Source organism: Alexandromys fortis, unplaced genomic scaffold (assembly GCF_014885135.2).
Source record: "Alexandromys fortis isolate MF-2015 unplaced genomic scaffold, M_Fortis_MF-2015_v1.1 scaffold_104, whole genome shotgun sequence".
Classification (NCBI taxonomy): domain Eukaryota; kingdom Metazoa; phylum Chordata; class Mammalia; order Rodentia; family Cricetidae; genus Alexandromys; species Alexandromys fortis.
The window spans coordinates 6,091,000-6,118,145 of NW_026068000.1; the positions used below are offsets into that span (position 1 = coordinate 6,091,000).

The 27,146-nt window shown below is 50.1% G+C and overlaps 1 protein-coding gene across 4 annotated transcripts in view; it reads right to left on the bottom strand.

Annotated features, from left to right (window-relative positions):
- Positions 1 to 27,146, bottom strand: part of Cables1 (Cdk5 and Abl enzyme substrate 1) — a 103,071-nt gene that overhangs the window by 24,510 nt on the left and 51,415 nt on the right. For 3 of the 4 annotated variants that reach the window (XM_050160732.1, XM_050160735.1, XM_050160734.1), the window contains exon 4: positions 12,681 to 12,758. The exons of the other annotated variant lie outside the window; for it this stretch is intronic. In XM_050160732.1, coding sequence (XP_050016689.1) covers positions 12,681 to 12,758 — 78 coding nt within the window. The remainder of the gene's footprint in view (positions 1 to 12,680; positions 12,759 to 27,146) is intronic. 4 annotated transcript variants of the gene reach the window in all.

Below are 27,146 nucleotides of genomic sequence, written 5' to 3' on the forward strand. Positions count from 1 at the left end.
ATGTTAGGCGAATATTCTACCAGATGAGCTACATCTTCAGGCACGTATCCATTTCCTTTCCTGAATCTTTTGGAATCTGAAAGTACAAGGATGCTGGCCGTCCATCTTCTCTGGGTTGGGTTTTTCCACTAAGTGCTTCAATAAATGTCACTGAAACCTGACATTAGCACAGATGCGGGAAATTGCCGTTGGAGCCATATGACTGGCATAATAACAGCAGTTTCACAATGGGCTCCCTAATATTACAGATAACTGCCCTGGCCTCACGTGTGAGTTGACAGAGCCATGGGTGTCGCCAGCTGCTCTCTCAGGAGCCTGAATGACTGGAAGTGCCTGCAGAAAGGAGCTGTGAGTTGCACTGATGTACCCAAAGAGAAGCTTTAAAAAAAATATCCAGTGAAAAAAAATCAACCAAAAGTCCCATTGGAGCAGGGATAAAATCTTAATGTTTAGACCACTGTTCTAAAATCTTATAAAATGTTATTAAAAATATAGCAGGACTCACTCACCGCCAGCCTTACACTCACAGTAAGGACAACAACACAGAGCGATGGCTGAATGAAGCCATTAAAAGCAGACGTTCTCTGAGAAGGCTAGGATCTTCTTTTAATCCCAGATATATGTAAGGTTCAAATGTTAATTTACTGAGACTCCAACTGCTTTTAAAAATCAAAAAGGCAGTAGGCATGGTGGCATATGCCATTAATCCCAGCATTTGGAGGCAGGGGTAGGTACCAGGCCTGCATACGAGTACCTGTCTTTAAAAGTATGGCAAGTTCAAGTCCCGCTTGGGGTATTCCAGATTTACACATATTAAGGCTCAAATGTGGTACTTTTGTCCAGGGACAAATATGGCTTATGAGGTTGTAGGAGAACATCTACTTACTTCCACGGGGGTCACAAAGCACTGGTGAAGAGCCACAGACAACTTTGGGTTCTAATTCCTTGTCACCCCAGCTCCAGGGGACACTGCAGCTTAGCCTGGCTTTCCCGCTCAGCTCAACTCTCAGGCTAAACAAACTTGAACAGTTTGCAAATGCAGGGCAAAGACCAACCATGGAACCCGTCAGTTGGGGAATGGGAGGGGATAGAGACAGGGCCAGGGTGGCAAGATGAGAGGGGATTATAATAGATGAAAGCATGTTCGGGGAGACAGCCAACAGCAGTTACATACTTAAAAACCAGGCTGGTTCATCTGGGGCTCCAGCGTCCCCCACAGCAGTGTGCCCCAGCCCCGACAGCCCCTGGACCCCAGGCTTAGCCTCAGCGGCTACAGCACAAAGCCAGCACATCGCATTTCATCACTGCTGAGTCACCTGATCAGAGCCACCTGTCAACCTACATCATCATGTGTGCAGAGGTTATGGACCCCTCCCCATTAACTTCTGCATAGCCAGCTTCCAACTCTGTGTTTTCTAAAAGGCTCAGCTGGCTATCATTAATGCACACAACTGATCTTGGTAGGAAAACAGGGTTCCCTACCAGACGAGAAGTTCAGAGTCCTTTCTTTCCCTTGGAGGCAAAATCAATGACCCAATCTAAAAAAATATGATTGCAAACCAGTGTGTAAAGTTGGTTGCAATGCAAACCAGCTGAGCTAGTGTGTACCCCAGGACACATGGAAAGGTAGCGGAGAATCACCTCCACGAAGTTAACCTCTGACCCCCCACATACATGCACCCCACATCACATACACTCCCCCACAATAATACTTAAAAAAAATTAAGAATTGAATACTTACACCTGGAAAGTAGATGGGGAAAGACATGTGTGATCCAGTTAGGGACTTTCCAAGGCTTTCTGCTTCTAAGACTTGGCTGCCCTGACCTCTGCCCATGGTGACATCTCTAATGGTGGCTTAAGCTCAGACTCACAGAGCAGCTGGGAGCACCAGCTGGGAGCACCACCCAGTGACTTGCTCTTTAAAGGACCACAATGGCTCAAACACTTGGATGTGTAAATAATGTAAGGGCTAATTAAATATTAACAGGATTTCTAGACCCTTCAAAAAGAAGAGACTAGGAGAAAGCAGAGCTCTGAAAACCAGACTAGGAAAGTGTAGGGATAAGTCCCACCCCTTAGGGGGCGTGTTCGCCTCAGGCTAAAGTTCTCCTATAAAATTGGTGAGCGTGCTCCCAGCGCTCTCTTCTGCTTTCCTGGTCTCCGCGGGAACAGTGGTTCTGTAAGTCTATTCCTCCATTAAAGCTGTCTATATTTTGACAATCTGTCTGCATTCGCTTACGCCGTTACAGGAAAGGAAATACTACTTGTGAGCGAGTCTTAATTAAGAGATCACACACCGTGGGACTCCGGGACACAGGTGCGCCGTCAGGAAGCCCCATTTGTAGTCTGCTGTAGTTTGTCCCCCAAAGGTCAAGTGCTAAATGGCTTGCTCCCTCGCTGGTGAACTACTGAGAGGTGGAGGATCCCTAGGAGGGCTCAATGGAGGACTTAGGTCAGGAGGTGGCCCTAGAAGGGGCTACTGAGAAAACTCCCATCCCCACAATCCTACCATGAGGGCCATGACTCAGCTTCAGCACCTGTAGTGAATGAAACATGGACTGAAAATGTGTATATGCATGTATGTACATGTATGTGTGGAAGCCTGTACATGTATGTGTGGGTGTGTGTATGTGTGGAAGCCACAGGGCAGCTTTGTATGTTGCTCCCTGGAGCGGTGCACCCTCTTGAGGCAGTGCCTCACTGGCCCGGACCTTGCCTGATAGACTAGGCTCCCTGGCTACAGAGACCAGGGGATCCACTTGTCTGCCTCTCTAGCAACGGGATTTCAAATACGCGCCACTGCTCCACGGCTTTCTCATGTGGGCGCCAGGAATCGGACTCAAGTCTTTATGCATGACCTACCCCCCAGCCCCAGACTGAAACTTCTAAAACCACAAACCTATTAGCCTTTTCCTTTTCCTAAGTTCATCATATCTAGTATTTGTCAGTTACAGAGCTAACACTACTCCTTCAAGTGCAATGGACATCCTGGACCAGTTTCTCCTGCTGGGATGGAGGCAGAGTTATACCACCAAAGTTCAAAGTCAATGAACAAAGGCCACAGCAGACAGAAAAAAAGTTAAATCAAAGGCAGCTTTTAGCTGAGAAATCTTGGCCTCTCAGACTCTGCACATCACGGGAAAGTCATCCCCAGAAGGGCGACTGGCAGACAATGGAGAGGTCTTAACAGAGCTTATACCAAACTCTGTCTAAAGGCAGCTCTTGCAAACAGCCGGAAAATGGCATGATTCACCCATTAGATCAGGCAGAACCGGTCGCTGTGTGGGAATATGCTTGGTGTGAGGAAAGAAACAGTTTGGAAAAGAGATGTTTCTGGGGCGAGTGGGTGGAGAGGAGGGGACGGGCCCCAGACCAGGCAGTGCATTTAGGCTTGACAGCTCTCTAAGAATAGAATTTGTTCTTTGTCACAGAATGGCCAGCTATCAGGAAATGGACCCAAGCAGATGACCTCATCTGATTGCCTCATGCCAAAAGCTAAGGACACAAACACCATGTGCAAGTTGTTGACAATTTAGGACACACCTCCAAAGATACCTTGCACCCCACTGAGCAATCCGCCCCCTGCTGAGTTGGTAGACAGTGGATCCAGTACCTACTGCTCAACTAAGGAATGTCACACAAATGGCTGTGTCCACACAGTGTATCATAGACACTGGTTTGGCCAGAATCACCTAGCTTGTTTTTCCAAATCTCCAAATAGCAAATCAACCACCGGGTCATTCTTACTTTCTTCTTTCTGGTCAGGTGCCTAGTCAGAATCACCCACTGATGTCTGCATATTTCAGGAAAGAAGCCCGTGGGCAAAGATGCAGCACCTTTAGCATGGAAACAGAGCTGGGATAACCCTTCACATTCTGCCGACCTCTCTCACTCCAGTGCACTGTGCTCTAAAACCCTCTACGCAGGCAGTCTGGAACCGGAATGCACCTTCCTAATGGATGCAATGTTATAAAGGGGGACTGGCCACACTACGCCCTTTCAGCCTCTAATGGAAGCGAGCCAGCCTCAAAGTCCAAGCCAGAGAAGTTTGAAGTACAAACTCATCTGAGCAAAAGGCCAGGGGGTGTAAGAGGAGAAAGACACTAGAGGAAGCCGAGTCTCTCTCTTGGTTTCCTGGCTTGGGACTGACCCTTAAACCAACTGTTTAAAAGGTTTTCTACCTTCCTCTCTGATCTGCTTTTGCCTTCTTTCTCTGAGGCCATTCCAGCTTCCATCACCATTTCTTAAATATCTATATCTAACTCCACAAATCCTTTGCGGCACCGAGAGGTTCCACTCCTGGTCCCAGGGTGGGGGCCCCAAAGCTCAGGGTAGGGGCTGGAGGGTGAGAGGAGAGGAGAGTCAGGTGGGGTGCACGGCACACTGGTTATGAAGTGGGGAAGAGTCCAGAAGTGCATGCCAGTCATTTGATGTGCGGAGAGCTTCCAGGCCTGACTGCAGGCCATGCTACAAGGCGGACGGCAATGACTAACGTGGGTAAAGCCTTGGCAACTACTCGCTGCAGGAGGAGGAGCTGGTTTAGGCTGGGGATGTTTCCAGAGAATGGTACAGTTTACAAGCGCCATCAGAGAAGTGTGCTTACAGCAACAAGAAGGCTTGAATTCAAGCCACAGGAGAAGAGATGGGCCACATCTGTCCCCTTCCCTATTACTGTGCTTCACCAACCAGCATGCTGTGAAAGGTGGGGTCTGGCAAAACAAACCAACCATGAAACCCACCTCTGTTGTGTACTGTCTTCGTGAAATCACTAGAGGGAAAGATAAGATTGGAGGGACATGGACCACAATGTTAACAATGGCTCTGTTGAGGTCTGGCTTGCTAATTTTGACCTTATTTTTATGCATTTTCTAAACCTGCTTTAACATGCATGAACTGAGAGGGAAAAAATAAAAGAAAATCTGAAGATGAACACACAGCACCTGGCGAGCCACACTGCTGGCTGCCTGCCTGGGAGCCAGGCTAGATCATCTGTGACTGCACAGAATGACCTCCCACTGATGTACCCCATATCACCATGGCCTGGCAGGTGATCCGAGCCACCTCATGTGAACACCTGAGTTAACTGGGGTCAGCAGGGCTGCCAGCTCCATCCCCTGGGTTGATCCCTTGCCTGGCTTCAGGTGTCCATTGACACAGATTGCCAAAATGGCTCGGGGAGCAGTGGACTTCCCCACCCCTTTAGAGCAGTTTTATGGGGAACCACTTTAGGGACTGAGTTCCAAGTAAACTTGTATTGCCAGAACTGCTAGGAACCGTGAGGTGAAAAGGTGACAGCTAACTCGACGTCACTAAAGTGCTTCTCTAAGCCTCCTGACCTGAAGTTGCTGCCTTTGTTGAAGCCACTGGAACTAGCACTGCTAGGTACCCACTATTTCAAAATCCTTCACAAATGATCCCCGGGAAGGGCTCCTGTTTGTTCTTGAGCCTGTGAGCTGCTGGGTGAGGTGTGACCCACCCTTGGTGACTATCAGTGGGACACCAACCTCATATCTGGGTAATCTGAAAAAAAAAATGGGCAAAACCCACAACCCTTTTCAGTCCAAGCGGGTAAGTATTCCTGCATCTTTCTGAGGCGTGTACTTAGACAGAGATGGCTCTGTTGGCCGCTACAAAGAGTCAAGAAGAAAGAACTACAGGGCGTGATTAGGATACATGATGGCAGGGATGTCACCTCGCCCCAAGATGAAGTACCCTGTCTCCACCCTGTCTCCACAGCACTGACCTTGGGAAAACTGTCCCCTTCTAACTAGCTGGCTTCCACCTAAAAGGCCTGTTATTTAAACAGAGGCAGGGTCCAACTGAAGAAAAAGTGTGTTGACTTGCAGGGGTGGGGGGAGCATGCGCTATTCATCTTTTTATCTGTTTAGACACAGTCAAGCCACCAACTCTGACAAAAGTCAGGAGACACCAGTGGGGCCTAGGAAAAAATAGAACGCAGAAGCCACATGACCTTAGCAACGAGCTTGAATGCCCAGCATGGCTCACCTGCCTTACCAGTGAGATAAAATGCAGTCTGCCCCAGCTGTGTGGACCTTGGATCATCTGGCTAGTGAGTACAGAGGAGGGGCCTAGCTGGGGTTCACCAGAGCATAGGGCTAAGCTCCAGGCTTAGCAAGTTTCTTGTTGCTGTGACAAAGTCACTTGGAGAGAGGCAGAGCCCATGGCCCCAGTTGGATCACCTCGTTAGTCCCTTCAAGGCCCTTCAATGGCCATCTGTCCAGTTTGCTGTTTCTCTGGAGATGACCCTAAGGAACACACCAAGGGCTCCACAGAACACCTGCTCTCACCAGAGCATGCTTCCTGTCGCATTTGGTGGCACGTGTTCTGCTTCCTCCATGAAATGAGCAAATCCTCACAGTCTAGAAATTCCGCCCTGACAAACACGTCACCCATCCGTCTAGTTATCTAGGAAAGCAGTGTGTTCACTGTGTTCCAGGCAGAACTCCTTTGAGAGGAACTAAGACACAGTCCATGTCCACAAGTTAAAATACAGGCTATGAGCTGGGCAGTGGTGTCACACGCCTTTAATCCCAGCACTCGGGAGGCAGAGGTAGGTGGATCTCTGTGAGTTTGAGGCCGGCCTGGTCTACAAGAGCTAGTGCCAGGGCAAACCCTGTCTCAAAAGAAAAAAAAAACCCAAACCAAAACAAAACCCAAAAAACAAAATAAACAACAACAAAAAACCATGCTATGGGCACGTCCATAGGCCTCAGCAAAGGCACTGGACAGAGGTTCTTAGCAGCACCTTGGTGAGGTATTGGGGGTGGGGAAGGGGCCTATGGAAGCTGTTTGGAATGGCTGACTTCCTTCAGACTAGGCTGGGATCAGCAAGTGACAGAGCAGGATTCCAGATGGAAACCCCCAAGGAAAGGAAGCCGGACAAACATCTACAGGCATCTTGCTGGCTCTGAGATGCCATGGGGAGAGATGGTGCTAGAAAGGCCCTTGTCAGGACCACAAAAGAGGGTGAGCAGGGGCCTAGGGGTTCAGTGAGAAGGACGATGTGATGATGAAATACCAAGTCCCCTCCCCGAAGGCTCATGTCACATGCTGTGGCTGCTATGCTATTCGGAGTGGCTCTGTCGACTAGGCATAGGGAATGGGTCACTGGGTGAAGGGGGTGTTACTGGGGATTATATCATTGCCTGCCCCAGGCAAGGAGACAAGAGCACAGGGCTCTCAGAACAGCCACACAGAGAAACCACAGACTAGAGCTGGGACGAGAGGCTCACATCAGTGCTATATGAGAACTGAGCAGGCCAATCAGGGACCAGTTCTCAGACACCACCCCAAACCTAAGGCTGAGGGTGAATGGATGGATGGATAGCTGCTGAGCTCAGGGCCCTAGGAACACAGCTCCCTACACTTGAGAACCCTCCTTGGGTGACTGGAATCTGATGAGCAGGTGTTTTTAAGGAAAACACACCTGCGGGGGATGGAAATTCTTAGGGATCTGTGTTGCCTTGGGGGCTCCTTCTGTGGACGATGCTGGAAAGGGGGCTTCTTCACTGGCCTCCCCAGGTTCAAAGTAAACACAAGAGGATCTTCAGTGAACTGAACCACTGTTGCCAAGGCGCAGGCTCCAGAGAGACGGAAAGCCACATTTCCCAGCTCCCCAGAGGTGGCCCAGGCTCTGTCAGAGTTAAGTGCTCCTGTAAAGTCAGCTGGAGGGAATGAGTCACACCTGGGCAAGACAGGCATTCTCAGCCAGCCCAGGGGACCCGCGGGAACTGCAATGGTAGTGTTTCCATGGGAGAGCCCAGGGGTGTGGCATCTGTCTGCCTTGGCTGCACTGCCTCCCACTGGGCTATTCCTGGCGCCTATGCCAGTTTTTGTTTCTTCCTGGAGAGTCTGTGAGGTCTTGTGTGCCTCCTACAACCCTGACCATGATAGGAATTCTGCATTTGCTGCTCAGGACACCGAGTGTCCACTGCCATCCTGCATGCATTCGTGTGTGCAGAGCCACTGTAGGGCATGTCACATGGGCGTCCTACTGCAGGCAAGACCCGTGTTTCTAATGTGGAGGCTCAGAAAAAAGAGCTATGAAATTATAATGGATGATTTTCTGAAATGTTGCATGTGGGCAACTGTGTAAGTCAAACCACATTTAGGAGCAGTTAAAGCTTTGTGGCGTCTGGAGAGACGGCTCAGTGGCTAACATGGACTGTTTTTGCAAAGGGCCTGAATTTGGTCCCAGCACCCACATAAGGGGGCTCACAATCACTTGTAACTCCAGCTCCAGGGGCGTCTGACGCCTCTGGCCCGTGTAGGCACTTCCACTCACAATGCCCCATACATGAATAAAATTAAGTTGAGTAGAAAGAAAACTCTGTTTTGAAAGTCCTGTCACCCATGGGGACAGTGATGACAGGTTTTCTGCTATGAAGAGTGACCCTCTTACAGAAACGCTGGACCCCCCCAAGAGAGGCAACAGTCACATGTTGGGTCTAGACTTGGGGACAAACACTTACAAGTCCCTAAATCCCTTTCCAATACTAGAAGAGGAGGCCGGCAGCCTAGATAAGCCCTGTGGGGAAGGTGCCGGGAGGATCAAGCGGGAGCACTTCAGAACAGCACAAGAACAGCCATTCTTCCCTCTGACTAAAGGCAGGAAACACCAAATGGGGAAATTATTCATTTAAGACTCCACCCAGAGCATTGGTGGCACATCCCTGTAATTCCCATTACTCAAGAGCATCATGAGTTTGGGGCCAGCCTGGGCAACGTAGCAAGACCTTACCTCAAAATAAAACCAAGCAAGTAATCAGGGCTGCAGCTGTGGCTCAGTGGTAGAGAATTTGCCCTGGGCTCAGCACAGGGAGAGGGAGAGTCTGCCCATGGCTACCTGGAGCTACTCTCGGGAAAGGTAATGTCATAGGGTAAATAGCACCCCTCACCTTCTGAAAGCCATGGCCCAACAGCTTGACCACCAAAGTCCCCAGTTAGTGACGCCTGCGTGACTATAAATACCATATAGTCATGAGCCAGCAAGTCCAACCCTAAAAAGTGTAGTTGAGGCTGGGGCTAAGTGCTGTGGACCGAGCTATCCCACGGCAGTGGACAGTACTGCTACCGTCTCCCTCACTGTCCTCAGATGAGGCTGCCTAGCCCCACTGTATCTCATCCTTCTCAAGCAAAAGGATAAAACAGGAACCTATCTTACCCAGTGCCAGGAGAAAGAATTGAGCACACACACACCGGGAGGCGCTAGGAAACGGCCCCACACGGCTCAGTACTCTGGTTTTAGCACACAAAGCTGTAGCTACACCCTCTGAGAATCATAACAAAAAAAGTTCTCCCTAACAGCTTTCCCGACACACTGAGGGAGTCTGAACTTTGGGGCAAATGTCAAATAACCAGGTCGTTTGTGTCCACTGGAGATCCTACACAGCAAAGGATTCTGATGACGATTCTCATGCACACTGGCGACTACAAAGGACTGGATGTAAAAACGAAGAGACATGGATGGGGAAAGCTCTCTAAAGACCAATCTGGCAGCATCGCTCAGCTGGTGTCAGGCACCAAAATCAGTGTTCACTTCAGGTGAAAAAACCACACACAAGGCTTTGGGCCACAGCAGGAGATGAGGCGGGGTGAGAAAAGACTACGGGAGATGGAGTTGGGAAGTTGCCATGCCAAAAGGGAAGTCAGAAAACACCCAGGAAGACAAGGCTGCCTATCTGAGAGATGCTTGCCCCGCAAAGGAGGTTCAAGTACATGCAGAGGAACTAGGGAGTTTCCTGTTTTGTGGCCCTCTTGTGATGAAGCTAGGGCTGTGCAGCATCTCCTCCACTGGTGTATGCTGTACTCAACAGTCTGGAATAACCAGGTCCTCTCCCTGGTCCACAGAGAGAAACACAAAGGAAACACGGGAACCAGAAAACAGCTCCAACCCCCACCTTAGTCCCATCTTGGCAACCCCGGAATCAAAGCAGGAAGGGCAGATTGTCTGGCCTCTGAAGGTCTTTCCAGCCTTAGACTGCTGTGACAGAGGGCTACGTCACAGGACTAGCTTCCTCCACGTGGAGATGTATTATATAATAAGTCAATGTGTGCACGAGCTAAGACAGCTGTTACTAACAAATACTATCGTAGTGGACTGACATGCATGTTTTCTTAGATGTATCTATCAATATACCTTTATTTCCCATTAATCATTAATAAAAGAATTGTAGTTACCAGTGGATAATTACGGCAAATGGGCTATTATTTATTTATAAACAGGATGTCTGTTTATGAAAATGTCAAGAGCACAGTAAACCACCTGGTCACTCACAGTTTCCTTGTTCCTTTGGTAGAAGGTAGACTGTTACAGACACCAGGCTGGTCCCCCTGTGAGGTCTTCCAAAGAAACTGTATTCTTTCTTTGGGTATAGAATTCATTGTTGGGCCCCTTAGTTTCCTCAACTAAAAACCTTTGAGAAATGGTAGACTCCAATCTGCTCACATCTAAGACATAAAGTTACATCCAAATGTCGTCTCCAGGGCCACAATGCAGAACAGTCAGGCTCACGGGCGGTTTAAGAGGCAGGCAGGCATTCCTAGCATCAGGGACACCAGGCATGAACCGACGCTGCTCAGGGACCAGCTACCTGGCAGCCTGTACTTCTCTGAGGTATCTAAAAATGGAGAAGGCCACATGGAGCCATGTTGAGATAGATGATTTGGTTAAGCTCCATTCGAACATTTCTTTAAGGAAAATACCCAAACCTTCAAAGCCACAGCTGAAAAACATACAATCTTCAAAGTTCTCCACACAAAAGGGGGGGGGGGTCTTGATCAGTGGGCCACACTCACTTACCTTTCAGCATGCCATGTGCCATGCTGGGAACCTTTTGTCCACAAACCCCCGTGAGCCCCGGGTGCCCTCTGGGAAGGAGATAACATCAATGTTCCATCCCAGAAAGATTGCCACAGTAGTGGAACTTGTGTGGCTTGTCTGCAGGGCAGGGGTGGCCACGCAAAAGGTGGGGCCATACAAATGGAGTGAGTCCTTGGCTAGGAAGGGGCAGTGGTCCTGCTGGAACATCTTCAGCATCTATTTTAAACAGTGACATCATATATATATCTCTATCTATCTATCTGTCTGTGTGTCTAATCTGTCTTCCCCTCGTGGGTTAAGTTCCATGCCCATCCTCTCTCCCTGCATCGCCAGTGCCCGGTCAAGTGGAAAGTAGTATGCAAAGAATTGAAAGAACGTGCTGGAGCAGGAGAAAGAATGCATCCATCAGAAGGGTCAGCAAAGGAGTGCAGAGAAATGAGGCAGCTCCCTAGGACTCATCCAGGTCATGGCCAGAAGAGGCTTGCCCAGAGAGATCCACCGGCTGCTGGCACAGACCTCCCCGGGGCTGCTCACACTCAGATGCTCTGGGCCTTGCCACGGTTGGTTTCCCTGGAAACAGGCTGCCTTTCTGAGACAACTGTGGCCATGGCAAGCTAGGCAGGTAAAGGAAAGCTTCTGTAGGACATCCTTGAAGCCAGCCATGGCTGCTCCTGCACGAGCCTCAAACCTCCAAGCCGTAAGATCTGCTACTTCTTCCTAGAACACACCTACTTTGCAAGGTTGTTCTAAGGGTGTAGAAGTAAAAACGTTGACACTTGGTGCGCTCTGTAAGGCAGTTATCTGACCAGTAGATGCACATAGTCCAGGTAAGGACCAGGAAGTTTATCAGGCTAAGCGCTTAACCCACAGGGAGGAGCGTTCAAAGCCAGCAGCAGAGCCTTGGGACAGCTTGTGAGACCAGTGCAGGGTGGGTAAGTGGTGAAGCAGCAGCAGGGCCACATTGTCCCCAAGGGCTGTGATCTACAGTGTCTGTTGTCTCAATGACTAGAGGGCAGCTCCAGTCCCTAGTGAACAGAGGCCGGAGTCAGCACCCAGTGATGTGCCTGACAGAGGTGGCACACTGCCCTCCCCAAATACCCGCAGCCCCCATGACAGGTGCTAGAGTAGGGCTGAGTCTAGAGACAAGGGAGGAACCAAAAGCTGCAGGCTGTGGCGAGAAGGAGATGGTGCAAGTCCACACCCCCACCATTGCTCTGTGCTCAGAGTCAGAGGCAGAGGGTTAATCCAGCGAGGGGAGCTTTTCTCTCGCCAGACTCCAGTTATGCAGTTCCTGGTGCCACTTTGCTGTGACATGTTTGCCCTGCGGTAGAAGTCCCGCTCCAAGCCAAAGCCAAGACACAAGATATAGTCCAGTCACAGGATGGAGCCCTCATCCAACCTACCTTTTCCAACAGTCAGAGCGACCCAGTGGCATACGGTGAACCTCATAGTTTTCTTGGTTTATAGTAATGGACAAGGTGATAAAATGGACATTAGAAATAGGCAGATGGTGGGGAAGTTGCACTCATGAGCATACGCACGCGCGCACACGCACACACGCACGCACGGGCACACGCACGCACAGGCGCACACACGCACGCATGCACACGCACGCACGCACAGGCACGCACACACGCACACGCGCCCACACACACACAAAACCAAGGAAGTTTTCTGGCTGAAAAGAAAGTAGAACATACCCCCAAAATCAAACACTGAATTTGTAACATCAAATCTAGGCAAATTCAGAACAGAGAAAGGCAAGTCACATTGTGCACACTGGTGTCTGAGCTTTTCACCCAGAGAACTGTAAAGCATGCATGCATATACATACCCGACTTGGGTACTGTCTCGGTACGGCAGCACGGAAAATATACTACAGAAGGATCTTCTGCCACTGATAAGGACTATTCTAAAAAGTAAAAACAAAAAACAAAAAAACAAACAACTAACTAAATGCAAAGACTCCAAATTAAAAAACAAAACAAACTTAAAATAAGTTCTACAGCAAATTAAGCATTCATGGAATTCACAGAAGCTTTTGCATACTCCCGCACCTCCTCCAACAGATGGCATTCTGCTCTTCTTGCAAAACACAAGGCTCAGCACAGCAGAAGTTTGCTGCCTTTCCCCACCCAAATATTAGCACGTGCGAGACCAGCCATACGCGAGAGGTGCTGCCAGGGACGTGAGCTGTGCAGACAAGGCGGAGCAGACCGCACTGAATCTTGGGTGGCCAGCACAGGCATGGTGAACACCACATCAGGACTACTGATTTGTGAGGGCGACCGTGCCCAGACCCGTGAGTTGGAAAGATGTTCAAATCCATTACCATCATTAGATTTTCATATTCTGGCAACATGTTAGGTTCTGAGAATAGACTGAGGGAACGATTATATAATCAGTCTTAGCCACCATCCCTGCTATGAAGAATCTACTGGAGTGATTCTACACGATGTTCTTATGCAATCAAAGCCACTTGAAAACACATTGAAAACAAAAACGAAACCCCTCAGAGCACTTATCCTGCCATCTGAGAATAACTTTTGCCGAGGGGAATTGCTCGTGGAAAAAAATAAATGAGTGGAAGAAAATAAAAATCACTGTTTTTGGCACGAGGTCAATAGAGTTCACATATGGAGTTATTCACTTTTCAAATTTCCCTCAGTATTACAACATCACAAGCAGGGAAAGCAGCTGAGGGAATCAGGGTTTGGAGATCTTAACCTCGTTTTGAGACTATGATGTTAAATTGCCCACAGCCCTGGGATGAAGTCAGCCCACACTGCTGGCTCTGCCTCTCCAATGTAAGTGACATGGTTTTTCCCACGCGTCTTACCATGTCTGCATGCTGAGTACTTGCAGGGCTCCACCTGCTGAAAGAGCCAGTTTAGTCCTGTGTCTTTACATGCTACTTCTTCAGTCTCTGATGTCCTGCTTGGGCGTACTCGGCAAACCCCCACTGAGTCTTACAACCCAATTGGGAAGTCACCCCGCGGCCAGGTGAGTGGGCACACTGGGGGAGACAGGCTCCTAGTCACTCGTCTCCTCTTCTAGAGGACAGACCAAGGGGTCAGCACCGGGCTGTTTCTCTACAGATGTGTACCCAATGTGTCTGACACAGTCTGGATGCAGAGAAGCACCTAAGCACCAACCAGGGAGACCTAGGACTGTAGCTCTCTATTGGCCCTATAACAGTTCCTATTTGTAGGGACAAAGAGGATGAAGGCAAAGCTCCTAGCTCCTGATACCAGCCTTGTCACCTTGTCTCTCTTTGAGCCTTGATTTCCCCATCTAAAAAATGGTACTGAGTTGAGCGTGGAAGCACATACCTGTTTTCTCAGTACTTGGGAGGCAGAGGCATTAGGATCAGGTGTTCAAGCCCAGCCTTGACTACACAACAAATTGAGACTAATATGGGCTACACAGGATCCTGTCTGGAGAAACAAAACATGAGTGAGTGAATTAATGAATGAATGAACAAATGAGTGAAATGGCGTAAAATCAGCAATGATCTTATCGGGAAGCTGGAAAAAGAAAATGAGTTTGTAGTAGAAAAACCCTGGGTCGCCTGGCAGACCCGATGTGTGTTAAATAGGATTCACCTCCAGTGTAGACAGGCTTCTTGGGTGGAGTTGCATTTAGCATCTCTCCAGATCTCAGAGGAAGAAATGCAAAGCTGGAGGCAGCTGAAAGCGAACACGGGGCCCAATGATGTAACACACAGAGCTCATTAGCTATCAGGCCCTGTGTAAACAGGGCGAGGGCCAAGACTGTCACACCTGAGGGGACCCGAGTCAAATACGTCACACCTGCTGGTCTGCTGGTCTGTCACACACGAATCCCAGAGATAACTTCCCACATGGCGTGTCTGTGCAAATTTACTTGCACGGACACAATAATGACTGAGATTATGTGCCAGGAACTAAATGCAGGAGCCAGTAGGGCACAAGCCAGTGAAGGGCTCACTGAAGGTGAGCAGGTGTGGCAGCCCCAGATATGAACCTGAGCTCTTCCTGGCCATGATCATCTCCCTAACTTTGTATAAGACCTGCCTTCAGGCACTCAGCTGGGCACCCATGGGCTTCCTGGACACCAACGAGCCTGCCTTTGCCTATGTGTTCCACAGTAGCTTTCTAGTCCTGCCTGCAGGTCACCTGAGAGTGGCGGATCACACACTACCACCATCAGAACTGCTGGAGCCACAGAGGCTCCACCCTCCACTCTGCTCCACCTTGACCCTTGCTCCCCACACCCCCAGTCACTCAATACCAGCTACCCTGAAACACAGAGGAAAGAGGGCGTTGACCAAACTCAATGGTCTTACTACTGCGGTACCTTCCTCGCTCCTAGTACTGATGTGTCTCCCCTTCCCACACACCAAATCTGTTTGGACATCTTTAATAGAAGAAAACGAGAGACAATCAGTGCCAAGGGCAATCCAAGTCTCTCTAACATTTTGCCCACAAGGCGCCCAGCAGGAAAAGGGCTGTATTGTTCTATGAACTGAAGGTGCACTGTGGGTGTTCCTCACTATTAGGTATAGGAGATGTTGATACCATGGATCTCATTCAGAAACTTGTGTTACTGTATTAGGGAGCCAAGCTTAGCAACCAGGAACACGGACTGTTTCCCAACAATTCCACTAGGGTGGGTTTCTCCTTGGCCAGTCTGGAGAGAGGAACCCTGTACTTTTGAGTCGCTCCTGCCGTTTCTGGGCTCAGGCTTCCCATGGACTCTGCTCTGGACAGTGACCAGAGGAAAAAAACCATGGCAGATACCTGCATGGTAGACCCATGACAACATTGCCGCTGGAGTTCCTGGGAACATGTCTTTCACATTTCCCGGAGTGGATGTGGCCTCCAGCAGGGACTCCAGACAGGCAGGCAACAACAAGTCCAGAATGAGACTCCTCACGCAGGCAACTCTAAGGCATGCCAGAACCAAAAGGCTCATGGGAACGTGCAGGTTGGCTCTGCTCTCAGGAGCCATCCATCACAAGGGAGACGCCTTGGAAGAACATCCAGCTTATTTGCCACCTTTGAGAGAATTAAGTTCAACACTGGTGGTCATGAATGGCATGAGACGACCACATACCATTTCTAGTGGGCTCTGAACGGAACATGTCCGCGTCCTCACCTCCAACTGCAGATGCTACCTTCGTCACACATGGCACACAAAAAGCTCATACAGCCTTCCCCATCCGGGACATCTAACACTATACTGAAGTCAAGATGTCCCGAAAGCTTATTATGATTTCAATAGTGGAATTAATCCCAGGAAGATGGGTCTATGAGGAAGCAAAGGTCACATTTCCATATAAATGTCTCCAGAGAAAAGAACAAAACAGCTAAGGAGAAGCCTCCATGGGGCTGTGGGTCAGGCTGCCTCTGGATACACAGAACATTTTCTAAAGCCTCCAGGAGGTTCTGAGCATGCCCAGCAGCCTGGGACAGGCTTGGGTTTCTTACCCACAGAGGGTCATGTCCATGTTCTTGGGGTGTACAGCCTCTCAAAGGGGATCACAGAGGATCCACAGAGGACCATGCCCACGCTCTTGGGGTATACAGCCTCTCAAAGGGATCTTTCAACTCCACACACAAACTTTCCATGGCCATGCTTTTTCACAGAATTTGCTTTCACACCCTCAGTGTTGGTGACCTTGTATAACACCACCCAGGATCTTTATGTGTTGCTTGATGCCAAAAACCATCTTTTTGTTCCATTTCCTTGAGGGGTCTGCTGATCTGGAGAAATTTCATCCTTATTCCATAACAGCAGAAATATTCCATAAGAATATTAAAAATGACAAGCAGTTCAATGGCGTTAAAGAAACAAATACCACACTTGTAATAATGGGGGCAGTGTTACAATATAACAGCATATAAACACAGTCCACGGCTCTATCAAGATCTAAACATATGCAGATACACATTTTCCAGATTCACTCTTTCCACGCCTAGGAAGTGGAGCAGGAGCTCCTTCCGCTGCTTCAGCCAATAGCCACTGAGATACCAGCCCACTGGGGCGTGGTCTCTTTCTCTTTAAAAAGCAGCAGCCCGCTGCTTGCTCTCTCTTGCTCCAGCGACTAGACTCCTTTCCTGGCTGTCGTGTAGGACAGTGTTCTATAAGTTTTTTCCCTCAAATAAATAACCCTTTGAATCCAAACTGGTGTGGGATTGTTTCGCTCTATAGGGAAGCAAGAGAAAATAGTGACAACGGTGGTTCTATGCGCTGATCTGTGGAGTCCCAGCCCTGCCCTCTGTGGATACAGCCCTGTGTGGAGTAAAGACAGTACTGTGTGTTGACCTGTGGAGTCCCAGCCCTGCCCTCTGTGGATACAGCCCTGTGTGGAAGCAAGGATTTTCAGACATGGCTGGGTTAGGATGAAATGCTGCACTGAAGCTGGTCTCACGTGCTGGGTCTTTACAAGGAAAGAGGGATCTGTGGACACCTGGACAGGCACGGAGGAAGAGATCACGTGACTGGGAGACAGAGATGAGGTGATGCTGCTGAGGGCTGAGGATGCCTAGGACTACCGCAACCGCAATGATGACAGACGTTCTCCCTAGAGCCTCCGGAGAACATGGTCCTGCGTGCCAAGCCTCCAGAAATGACAGAACCACCCAGCTCTGGGTGCTTTGTAAGGCAGCCCAGGAAATGAATATGGCTGCCGTTTGGTTTTGTTCCTTCTGGCTGGATCTGTGCCCCCTCCCCACCCCGGGTAGATCCTCTGAGCACACACTGTGCTTGCTGTGCCCAGAGGAGGTCAAAAGAACAGCATGGTGTCTGGAAACCCAGTTCCACTCAGACCACCTTTCTCACAGCTGCTCCTTCCTCCACTCACAAAGCTCAATTAAAAGCGGGAAGGATTTGACCCCTTTCTCTTGTGCCTGAAGCCGGCAATTACATAATGAGTGTTGAATGAACACTGCCACAACAACAAGAAAATGTTCTGTGCCCCATTTACACGCTCGCTAGCCACTGGGGAACAAGTTCCTTCCTTTATGTCACATACCCTCTCCCTGTTGGATGGGCCACTGAGGACAAGGGCAAAGCAGAAGTCTATGGGGCTTCCAAGAACATTCTACACAAAGCAGTATGTTCCCATCTATCCAGAAATAGGATAAAGACTGTTTCTGTGTGGGGAGTTGGCAGGAAGAAGGAGCCCTGAGAAAGGTGCTGGAACCCTGCTGTGGTGTGAACAACTAGCCTGGTGTGAGTGTTCGGTACCTGGGGCAGGCTATAGAGGGGCATGGGATTCTAGCAGGTAAGAATATTGAGACTCAGGCAGTGACGTGGAGCTACAAGGACCTCAGGAGCCCAGGGACTGGAAGACGCTGGTCTGGGCTAAGAAGAATGGCCACTGAAGGTCTAAGCTAGGTGTCCCAGAGATTCCTGCAGCACCTTCTCCACCGCTACACCCTTCACTCCTGATGCAATCCTACCACTTCCCAGGTCCTTAGTGCCGCTAGGGAGGTGAAGCTTATCTTGCCATCTAGGGAGTGGCAAGAGGCTTCTGAGAAACAAGCTAGCTGATCCTCCGTCCTCCCTCTCTCTTCAACAGGCACTTTCTAAGCACACCTAGACGATGCCTTGGGGATCTGAGGAATGATGCAGGCAAGAGCCCTGCCCTCAGGAAGTTGACTGTTGGGTGGAAGACAGATGGACGCCCTGTCACAGAGACAGGCATTCTGTGATGGGCAAGCAGAGGGTACTGCTGAAGAACATCCAAACTAGATGAAGGTAGGCTGCCCGAGGAAGTGACCTGTCAGCCTAAGATGAAAAGATCTGCTAGCGGAGGGAGCGGCCCGGGAAGATAAACAAGACAGAGCTAAGAGAGCTTAGAGGACCACATCATGGAGAGCAGCACCGCCTCGGGCCACCAGACCTGACCTCAGCGTTCCCACTTAGAGCTTGCACGCTGGGCTGCAAGGCTCACCACACCAAGCCGGGCTACTAACACTCAGTTTTATGGAGGCTCCGTTTCTAATTGAATTTGTCCCGTAAAGACTACAAAGATAAATCGGGTATCAGCACACTCCTGTAACCCCAGCACTCTGGAGGCCAGGGCACAATTACTGCGAGTTCAAAGCCAGCCTGGAATACACAGTGAGTTTAAGGCCCACCTGGGCTACATTTACCCCTCAGTGGTTTAAACATCAGGATTTCTCTCTCAGTCTTGGGGCCAGAGGTCCAAGATCAAGGTGTGGAGAGGGCTGTGCGCCCTCTGAAGAGAATCCCGTTTCCCAGGACGGCTTCTAAACACAGGGCTTACTAAGGCCAAGCCCTCCCTGAGCAGGGTCTGCTTCTGCTTCTTAAGGCCATCACTCTCACTGGACTACGCCCTCTAATCAATGACCTCAGCTTACGCAATTACACACGCAAGGACTTGGTATCCCATGCTGAGGGATATGGTTAGGGTGTCAACACATGAGTCAGGGACCCACAGCCCAGGACCGTGAAGTTTGGGGATGCAAACACAATGTCATAGAAGTTAGTCTCCTAGGAAAACTAACTCCTCCAGGACAGCACTTGGAGCCATAAGTGTGGCTCTGGCCTGAAGCCGCGGGCCAGAAGTAATTATAGTTTTTCCTCTGAGCAATATCACCTCACTGGTCAGTACCAAAGCCTGGCCTCCCCCAGCTCCAGGCCACCTGGAAACAAAGGAGAGGATGGACACTCACCATCAGCAAGAATGGTGGTGTGCACCTGCAATTCTGGCACTTGGGAGGCAAAGGCAGGAATATTCTAAGGACTCCCATCACTCCGTGGGACAATCATGAGGTCCAGACCGACTGGTCTGGGCTGCACAGGCGGTCTCCACAATAATACAGTGACTTGATCCACCCAAGAAAGATTTGGTTCAAATGGAACTGGTTCCCACGTAAAGCTGGCTGTCCCCTGTGACAGGAACTGGTTCCTACCTAAAGCTGGCTGTCCTCTGTGACTGGATTCTTGCTTCTTATAAATTTCTAGCTGAAAACAGCAACAAGGACCTACAGGCAGCAAAGACAGGCATACACACACACTCATACTTACACACTCACTCTCACACACCACAGGGAAGCCGTGTCACGGCTATGCTTTCTATAGACTGGTTTTGTTTGTTTTGGGACAGGGTCCTGCTATGTTGCCCAAGCTGTCCTCAAATGACCCTGCTACGTCACCCTGGCAAGTCACTGGGAGGAGAGGCATGCATGTCTGTGCCAGCAGTCTGTACTGTTCAGGGACTTTAAGACAGGCTGGCCTGGACCTTACGATCCTCATACCTCAGTCACTTGAATGGAGGGACTACGGTCTCCCCACCACACTCAGATGACTGCCATGCTTTTCTAAAGCATACTTTCTAAAAAAAATTGTAAGCTTGGTGCATCTGTTAGGTGCTGAGTGCCAGCTAGGGGCAGCCTTCTTCCTCCTACCACCCATCAGCACTGGAGGCAGTCACAGGGAACGCTGCAGGCAGGGGCTCCTCTAGGCTGGGGCTGCTGAAGATGAGCGGGGAGCACGGACAGGGATGGAGGTGTCACCCATTCGCCTCTGCACGTGGCGGTGACAGTGAGGTCTAGTCTGTTCATGAGGACAGAACTCTGGGAAGACACACACCATCTACACAGTAGATGAATTCGCTCCATCAAGAAGGGGCGGTGCCATCTTCTTTGGGGGCTGTCAGGTTGCTTGTAGGTTTTGAAAAGTGCTGCTTCCTCGAACTCCTTTTCCCAAACTGTGTTAGTCTTGGGGTTAGGATGAAGAGATCGCAAGCCAGGTCTTCATGTTTCTCTTACCCTTCCCCTCCAAAACTTTCTGGTCCACAAAGGAAAAGCCTCAATGTCATTTCAGCTCCTGTTCTCCTGCCCCTCATTCTAAAAAGCTGATGAAAAATGGGTCCTTTAAACACGTTGAAAGTTCCTCTCCCAGGACACAGTGGCAGAGAGGAAATGATTCTCAAAGCAGTCCCATCAGGAAATGACACTTTCAGGGCACCATGGCAGCTACACTGGGCAGCAGGGAGGCACTCAGGGCTGCAAGCACCAAGAGGCGAGGTCTATCTTTCCTAACAGACCGTGCAGGTGAGTAGTCACGATACCATGTGCTCTGTGGGAGCCTGTCACTCTGCGGGCTCAGGTCCGCTTTCCCAGCAATGAACTCTTAAGGAGGCAGCAGATCCTTGCTCCTGAGGCTGTCCCAGTGCATCTATACCTGACAGAGACGTCTATTTAACCTTCGCCCTTTGGTGCACAGCAGGACACTCAGTGAAGATGGAATAGCAGGAGCTGACAGCTCCTCTGGCAACCACCTCGGCCCAGGGCGTCCAGGTATTACAGCATGGGGCAGCTGGCCACCCTTCTTCCTCCACATAGGGCCATCTTGTCAAAGGGCTGGCACACATGTCTGCAGATGGCTTTTACAATTTCAAGTTGTTTTAAAATTTCACATCGAAATGAGTTCACTTTTAGGAGACCGTTTACACCACTCCTTAGTTTTTGACAAAAGTCACTCTAAGTGACCCCTACTATTTGTCCTTGGCTTCTGGTTGCCTTGACAAAGCCAAGCCAGACCATATCCTCTTGCCTCCATTCATGAAGGTTCTTGCACTGCCAGCTGTCTAAGTGGGCAACCTCCAAACTCCCAGTTCCCAGGGCTTTGCTCCTCTTTCTGTCTCCGTTCTCACTGTCCACCTTGCTGGTTTTCCTGCAGTTTCTCAAACACACCCTACATGTTCTGTCTCCACTCACTAGATGCTCCTCCTACTGATTGCCATAGGGTTGGCCCTTACCTCCTTCACACCTCTGCTGCAAGGCTTCCCATGGGCCCTCAGCATACCTCCGATGTCTCTCACTCACCACCCTGCTTTATCTCCTGGGATGTATTAAACCATTTGCCGCCTGCCTCTCTCCAGCTAGGCTCTTACTCCTAGATGCAAGACCGTTGTTTTGTTCATGAACTCATCCTATAAGACCCACACAGAGCAGTACCAGCAGGATGCATTGAATTGCATTGGATAAACTGCACACACGCACCACTGCATCCCGTATAGTCAGTAAACTGCTAGCTAGAAAAAGGGAGGTGAAATTTCAATGCAGTCACCTGACTGCAAAACATATTCCCTGTATTGAAGGGGGCGGTGGGAGGGGCAAGCTGCACACTACAGCATGTGGTGGAGGAGTATGGAACAAGCCCCACTGACTCCACATTTTTAACGCGTGTTTGTGTGTGGTACATGCATATGAACATGAAGGGCTGTGCTAGGAACAGAGGATATCACATGTCATTAGCACTCTTGGCTTTATCCCCTTGAGACAGGGTACCTCACGGAACCAGAGGCCACTGTTTTGACTAGGCTGGCCATCTCTGAGGTCTCTGGATGGCCCTGCCTCTGCACTCCAATGCTGGGAATATAGCTAGGAGCAATCATACATGAATTTGACTTGGGTCCTAGGGCTCTGACTCAGGTTCTCATACTTATTATACAAGCACTCTTGCTTCCATACTTAAAAAATGATTAGTCAGTGGTCATGTAAGAGTGGTGGGCGCCAAAGAAACAGCATCCAGAATGGACGATGAGAAAGGAGACAAAGTCAGACTCCCACAAGGGCACCTGGTGTCCAGGCGCACGGGGCTGACTACCATGGGCCACCCTGGTACAAGCTAACATCCTAAGTAAGACATGACACTCACATCAGCCACAATGTGACTGTTGGGACTGACTCTAACTGGGTACAAAAGCCATACATGTATCAGGCAGGCGAGCGTAGGCTGTGCTGTGCTTAAGTCAGCATCCTGTCCATCTTAACGCCGACAGCCTTTCACATGGCGTCTCGTCTATACCACAGCTGATCGGGAATAATCGCATCTATTCTTGATAAACTTGATCTCGCTGAACTAGGCCCAGGACTTCCAGTTGATGAAGCAATTGTATCTCGGTTCCATCTGTACCAGACATTCTCCACTCTGGTCCTTTGCGGGCTGGTCACGAGAGTCATAGCTTAGTGTCCTATCTCTGTTCCACATGGCCTAGCTCATGCTTACCACAGGCCAGTCTACTCTAGGCCCTGTGGCGGAGGGTGGTCAGCCAGCTGGCAAACCAGCCAGTGCACACGCGCAGTGCCAGTGCACACACACAGAGCCAGTGCACACGCGCAGTGCCAGTGCACACGCGCAGTGCCAGTGCACACGCGCAGTGCCAGTGCACACGCGCAGAGCCAGTGCACACGCGCAGTGCCAGTGCACACACGCAGAGCCAGTGCACACGCGCAGTGCCAGTGCACACACACAGAGCCAGTGCACACGCGCAGTGCCAGTGCACACACGCAGAGCCAGTGCACACGCGCAGTGCCAGTGCACACACACAGACCCAGTGCACACGCGCAGTGCCAGTGCATAGCTGCCCCTCCGTTCCACCCACTGGGATTTGCTGTAATGAAGAACAGCCTCACGTTTTGCTGAAATCAAGAAATGCAATGTCTACAGCACTTTCCTAATTTACTAACCTAGTTATTCCATCAATGAGGAAATGAAGCTAATTTAACAAGACTTCTCAGTGTACTCATGTGGATGGCTAGGAACCTCCACACTCTTCTAAAACACACACCATCTGGTCCTCGTCTCTGCCAGCCATAGCCGGAGGCCTGTTGGGCTGATAATTAAAGTTTACCCTCTGCCACCATCACAGACTCCTTTGGACTTTCTTAACGTAACACTTGCTTGGCATTAGGCTCAGAACTTTAAAAATTCTTCATAGTGTACCAAAGATCATTTCATATTGTTAATTCTTTCCATCCCCAGGTTCTGGTCCTGAAGCTGCAGCTCCGCTTCCACGGCCTCGTTACTCAGTTTGTCAGTGTGTGTGAGCACCTACTGTGTGGCTGGCACACTGCTTTGTTTCTCTGCTTTCCAATTCTCTTGGGGAGGCTGTAAGTATGTCAGCCTCCTGAAGTACATTATTCTTCTCTTCCTCTGAAATGGTTTTTAAAGTTCTGTCCCTATTGCCAGTGTTTTGTTATTTTATCTTATACAGAAAATGTAAAACATGCCATTAGACAATTTGTCAGTACAACTTGGGGTGACAGCGTCTGGTCACAGTGTGTGCACACATCACCCCAAGCTCCGCACACTTTCCTTGTGACCTCACCTATTTTCCGCCTCTTTGAATTCACTGCACATTTCATAGAAATGTGGTTCTACGACGCCTGACTTCTGTGTCTACTTTAATCCACCCATGCCACAGCTTTTCCTAAAGTTCAGAATAGCTGCACTGGATGCCAGTTGGTCCTTCACAAGGCTGAGAGCGCCCCTCTGCGTGCAGCCATGCTCGATTTCTACTCTTCTGCAGGCCCTGGTGCACAGACGCCTGGCTGGACCTTCTTTTCTGTTCCTGTAAGCATGTGCCTTGCAGTCTGTTACAACCACTTGAGGCTCTGCTGATTGAGCGACTTCCAATTTGTTTCCCATGGCAACCAGACCACTTCACAGTCCCACCTGCGCTGCAGTGGATGGACAGCCGGCGCTCACATGATGAAGAGGTGTGCAGTCACACAGCTGGGCTGCAGCTCTGCCTCCCTCTTTTCAGTATTTGCTGTTGGCTAGCAGGGTCCATCACTTACTGGCTTAGAGCAACAAAGCTATTACCTTCTAACTCTAGCGCCAGCCGCCACTATGGGCCTGCAGGCACCTGCATGCACCAGGCAGACTCTGCTGGAGGCTGTGGGAAGAACTGGTTTGATGGTCCATTTAGCTGCTTGTGGCCACTTGCATTCCTTGTCTTTAGCCCTGTTTCTGCCTTCAACGCCAATAAAGGCAAGAAAATGTCACATCCCATCATAGATTCCCTCTTCCACCTTGAAGGACTTTGACTTTAAAGGCCTCACCTCCAACTTGAAGGTGAGCTCTCATTAGTAACCTCAAAGTCTCCTTGAGACGCAGCTGTCCCATGCTCAACAGGTATGGGACAAAGAGGGAGACATCTTAGTGGTGAGACACTATTGTGACAGCTGTCTGTGCCCACAGGTGTGGGGGGCACCTTAGTGGTGAGACACTATTGTAACAGCTGTCTATACTCACAGGTGTGTGTGTGGGGGGACACCTTAATGGTGAGACGCTATTGTGACAACTGTGCTCACAGGCGTGGGAGGGGAGAGGAGGACACTTTAGTGGTGAGACATTACTCTGTTTAACCACAAACAAGAGAGTCTTCCTTATAAAAATCCAAGGATTACTTTTTCGTGTTAACTGGAGATGAAGCCCGGGTCTCACACACATTAGGTAGGTGCTTAGCACCAAGCTGCAGCTCGAGCCCTGATAATTTGTATTATCATTCTTTCCATTCCTGGAGGGCTGCTCCTGAAAACTGCAACTCATTCCAAAGGCACCTACTCGTGTCCAACAAATACTGACGGTTATTTTTTTCAGTACTGGCATCAAACTCAGGGCTTCTTCCTGCTAGGCACAGCTCTACCAACAGGCTACATCCCGGCTTGGTTGTTGTGACAGGGACTCCCCTCCCAAACGCTGAGATCAGGCATGCATTACCACATTTGGACAGCCTACTGAGGTTCCCGAGTTTTGAGACAAGGTTTTACTATGTTGTCCTGACTGGCCTGGGACTCAGAGAGATCCACCTGCTTCTGCCTCCTGGGCAGTGGGACTGACCACCTGTTGAGTTCTTAGTTGATAAAACAAAATGTATCAAGGGCTTCCAGTCTGGCACCCGTGCTACTGAGCCACCTGGTGCTAGTGAGCGTTACTCACTGGCATCTCACGGCAGTGGCTACTCTCCCACGGCAGTGGCTGCTCCCCCACGGCAGTGGCTACTCCCCCACGGCAGTGGCTACTCCCCCACAGCAGTGACTACTCCCCCACGGCAGTGGCTACTTTCCCACGGCAGTGGCTACTCTCCCACGGCAGTGGCTAATCCCCCACGGCAGTGGCTACTCCCCCATAGCAGTGACTACTCCCCCACGGCAGTGGCTACTCTCCCACGGCAGTGGCTAATCCCTCACTACAGTGGCTACACCCTCAACTCTTTGGCAACGTAAAATCCTCGCCACAGGACTCCACTTCTTAGCTGGGAACCACGTTGTTTTCCTATTATAAACCCAGAACAACCCGCTTCCCCCAGGGCTGGAGCATCAGCCTGCCTCCCGTGTGAGGCCTAGAACATCAGGTCCCATTCCAGTTCCCTTGCCTGCCGGTTACCTATCTCACAGGTTTATCTCCGTCACAGGGACGCTGTTTCTAGGTAGGGAACAGGGAGCCACCTCAATGCCAGGGAGTTATTCTCCAGCAGACACTCTGATGCTGCCAACTATGAGGCCAACTCAGGTTTTATATTCCGTGTGTGTGTGTGTGTGTGTGTGTGTGTGTGTGGTTGCTTTCCAATGCTACAATACTGTCTCCCATTATATAGTTCTCAGTTTGGGGGTACCTTTCTCTCATTTCTCTCTAAAAATTATATGTCAAACTCATTTCTAGCCCAGAGTCCTGTGCTGACATTCTTGTCTGTTTTGTGAGAGGCCAACTGTCTTTAATGATGGCATCTATCACACTGCCAGACATCTGCGGGTCAAGAGAGCCTCTACCAGCATCTTCGGGGAGATGAGCCAAGGGCCGCTGGTTTGCCCTTAGATTAAGAAACTAGGCTAAGAGTTTAAGAGAAATCAGCAGAAGGCCTGGGGATTGTGCTAAGCAGGCAGCCGCCATGCCAGAGCCATGACCGATACTGCTCAGGTGAGAGCCAAGCATTCACACCCCTACTCCTGAGGCAGGACACAAGGAACCTCAGTCACCACACAGACACCACCCAAAGCACATGACTAGAGGTGGCTCTACCCGGTGGGGCTGAACCTGAGGCTCACCTGAATGTCTGGGCAAATCCACAGGAGACTTGCATCCAGACAAAGTGGCTGGTCTGCTTTCTGAAGGGCCCACATTCTCGCTTTCCTCAACCCCAGTCACCGATCCCTTCTCTTCCCTCAGAAACCCTATTTTCTTCCTGGCTTCCTTTCTAGTTTTGTTTCACACAAGGACAGCCTGTCCTTACTAATAAATCCCAGGGTAGAAAGTGAACCCCAGTGGCTCTCTCAGGTAGAGCACCCCCTACAGCCCTGTGGTCCTTACAGCTCTCTCAGGTAGAGCACCCCCTACAGCCTGTGGTTCTCACAGCTCTGGTTTCCACCTTTACCACCTTCAGGGAAGCTCTGTCCTTGACAGCGGCTCATAGCTCACTAGCAGAAGTTCTGAGCACAGCCTCTCTGGACTGTTAGTTACAGTGGTCCCTGGCGGGGCGGGGGCGGGGGGGGGG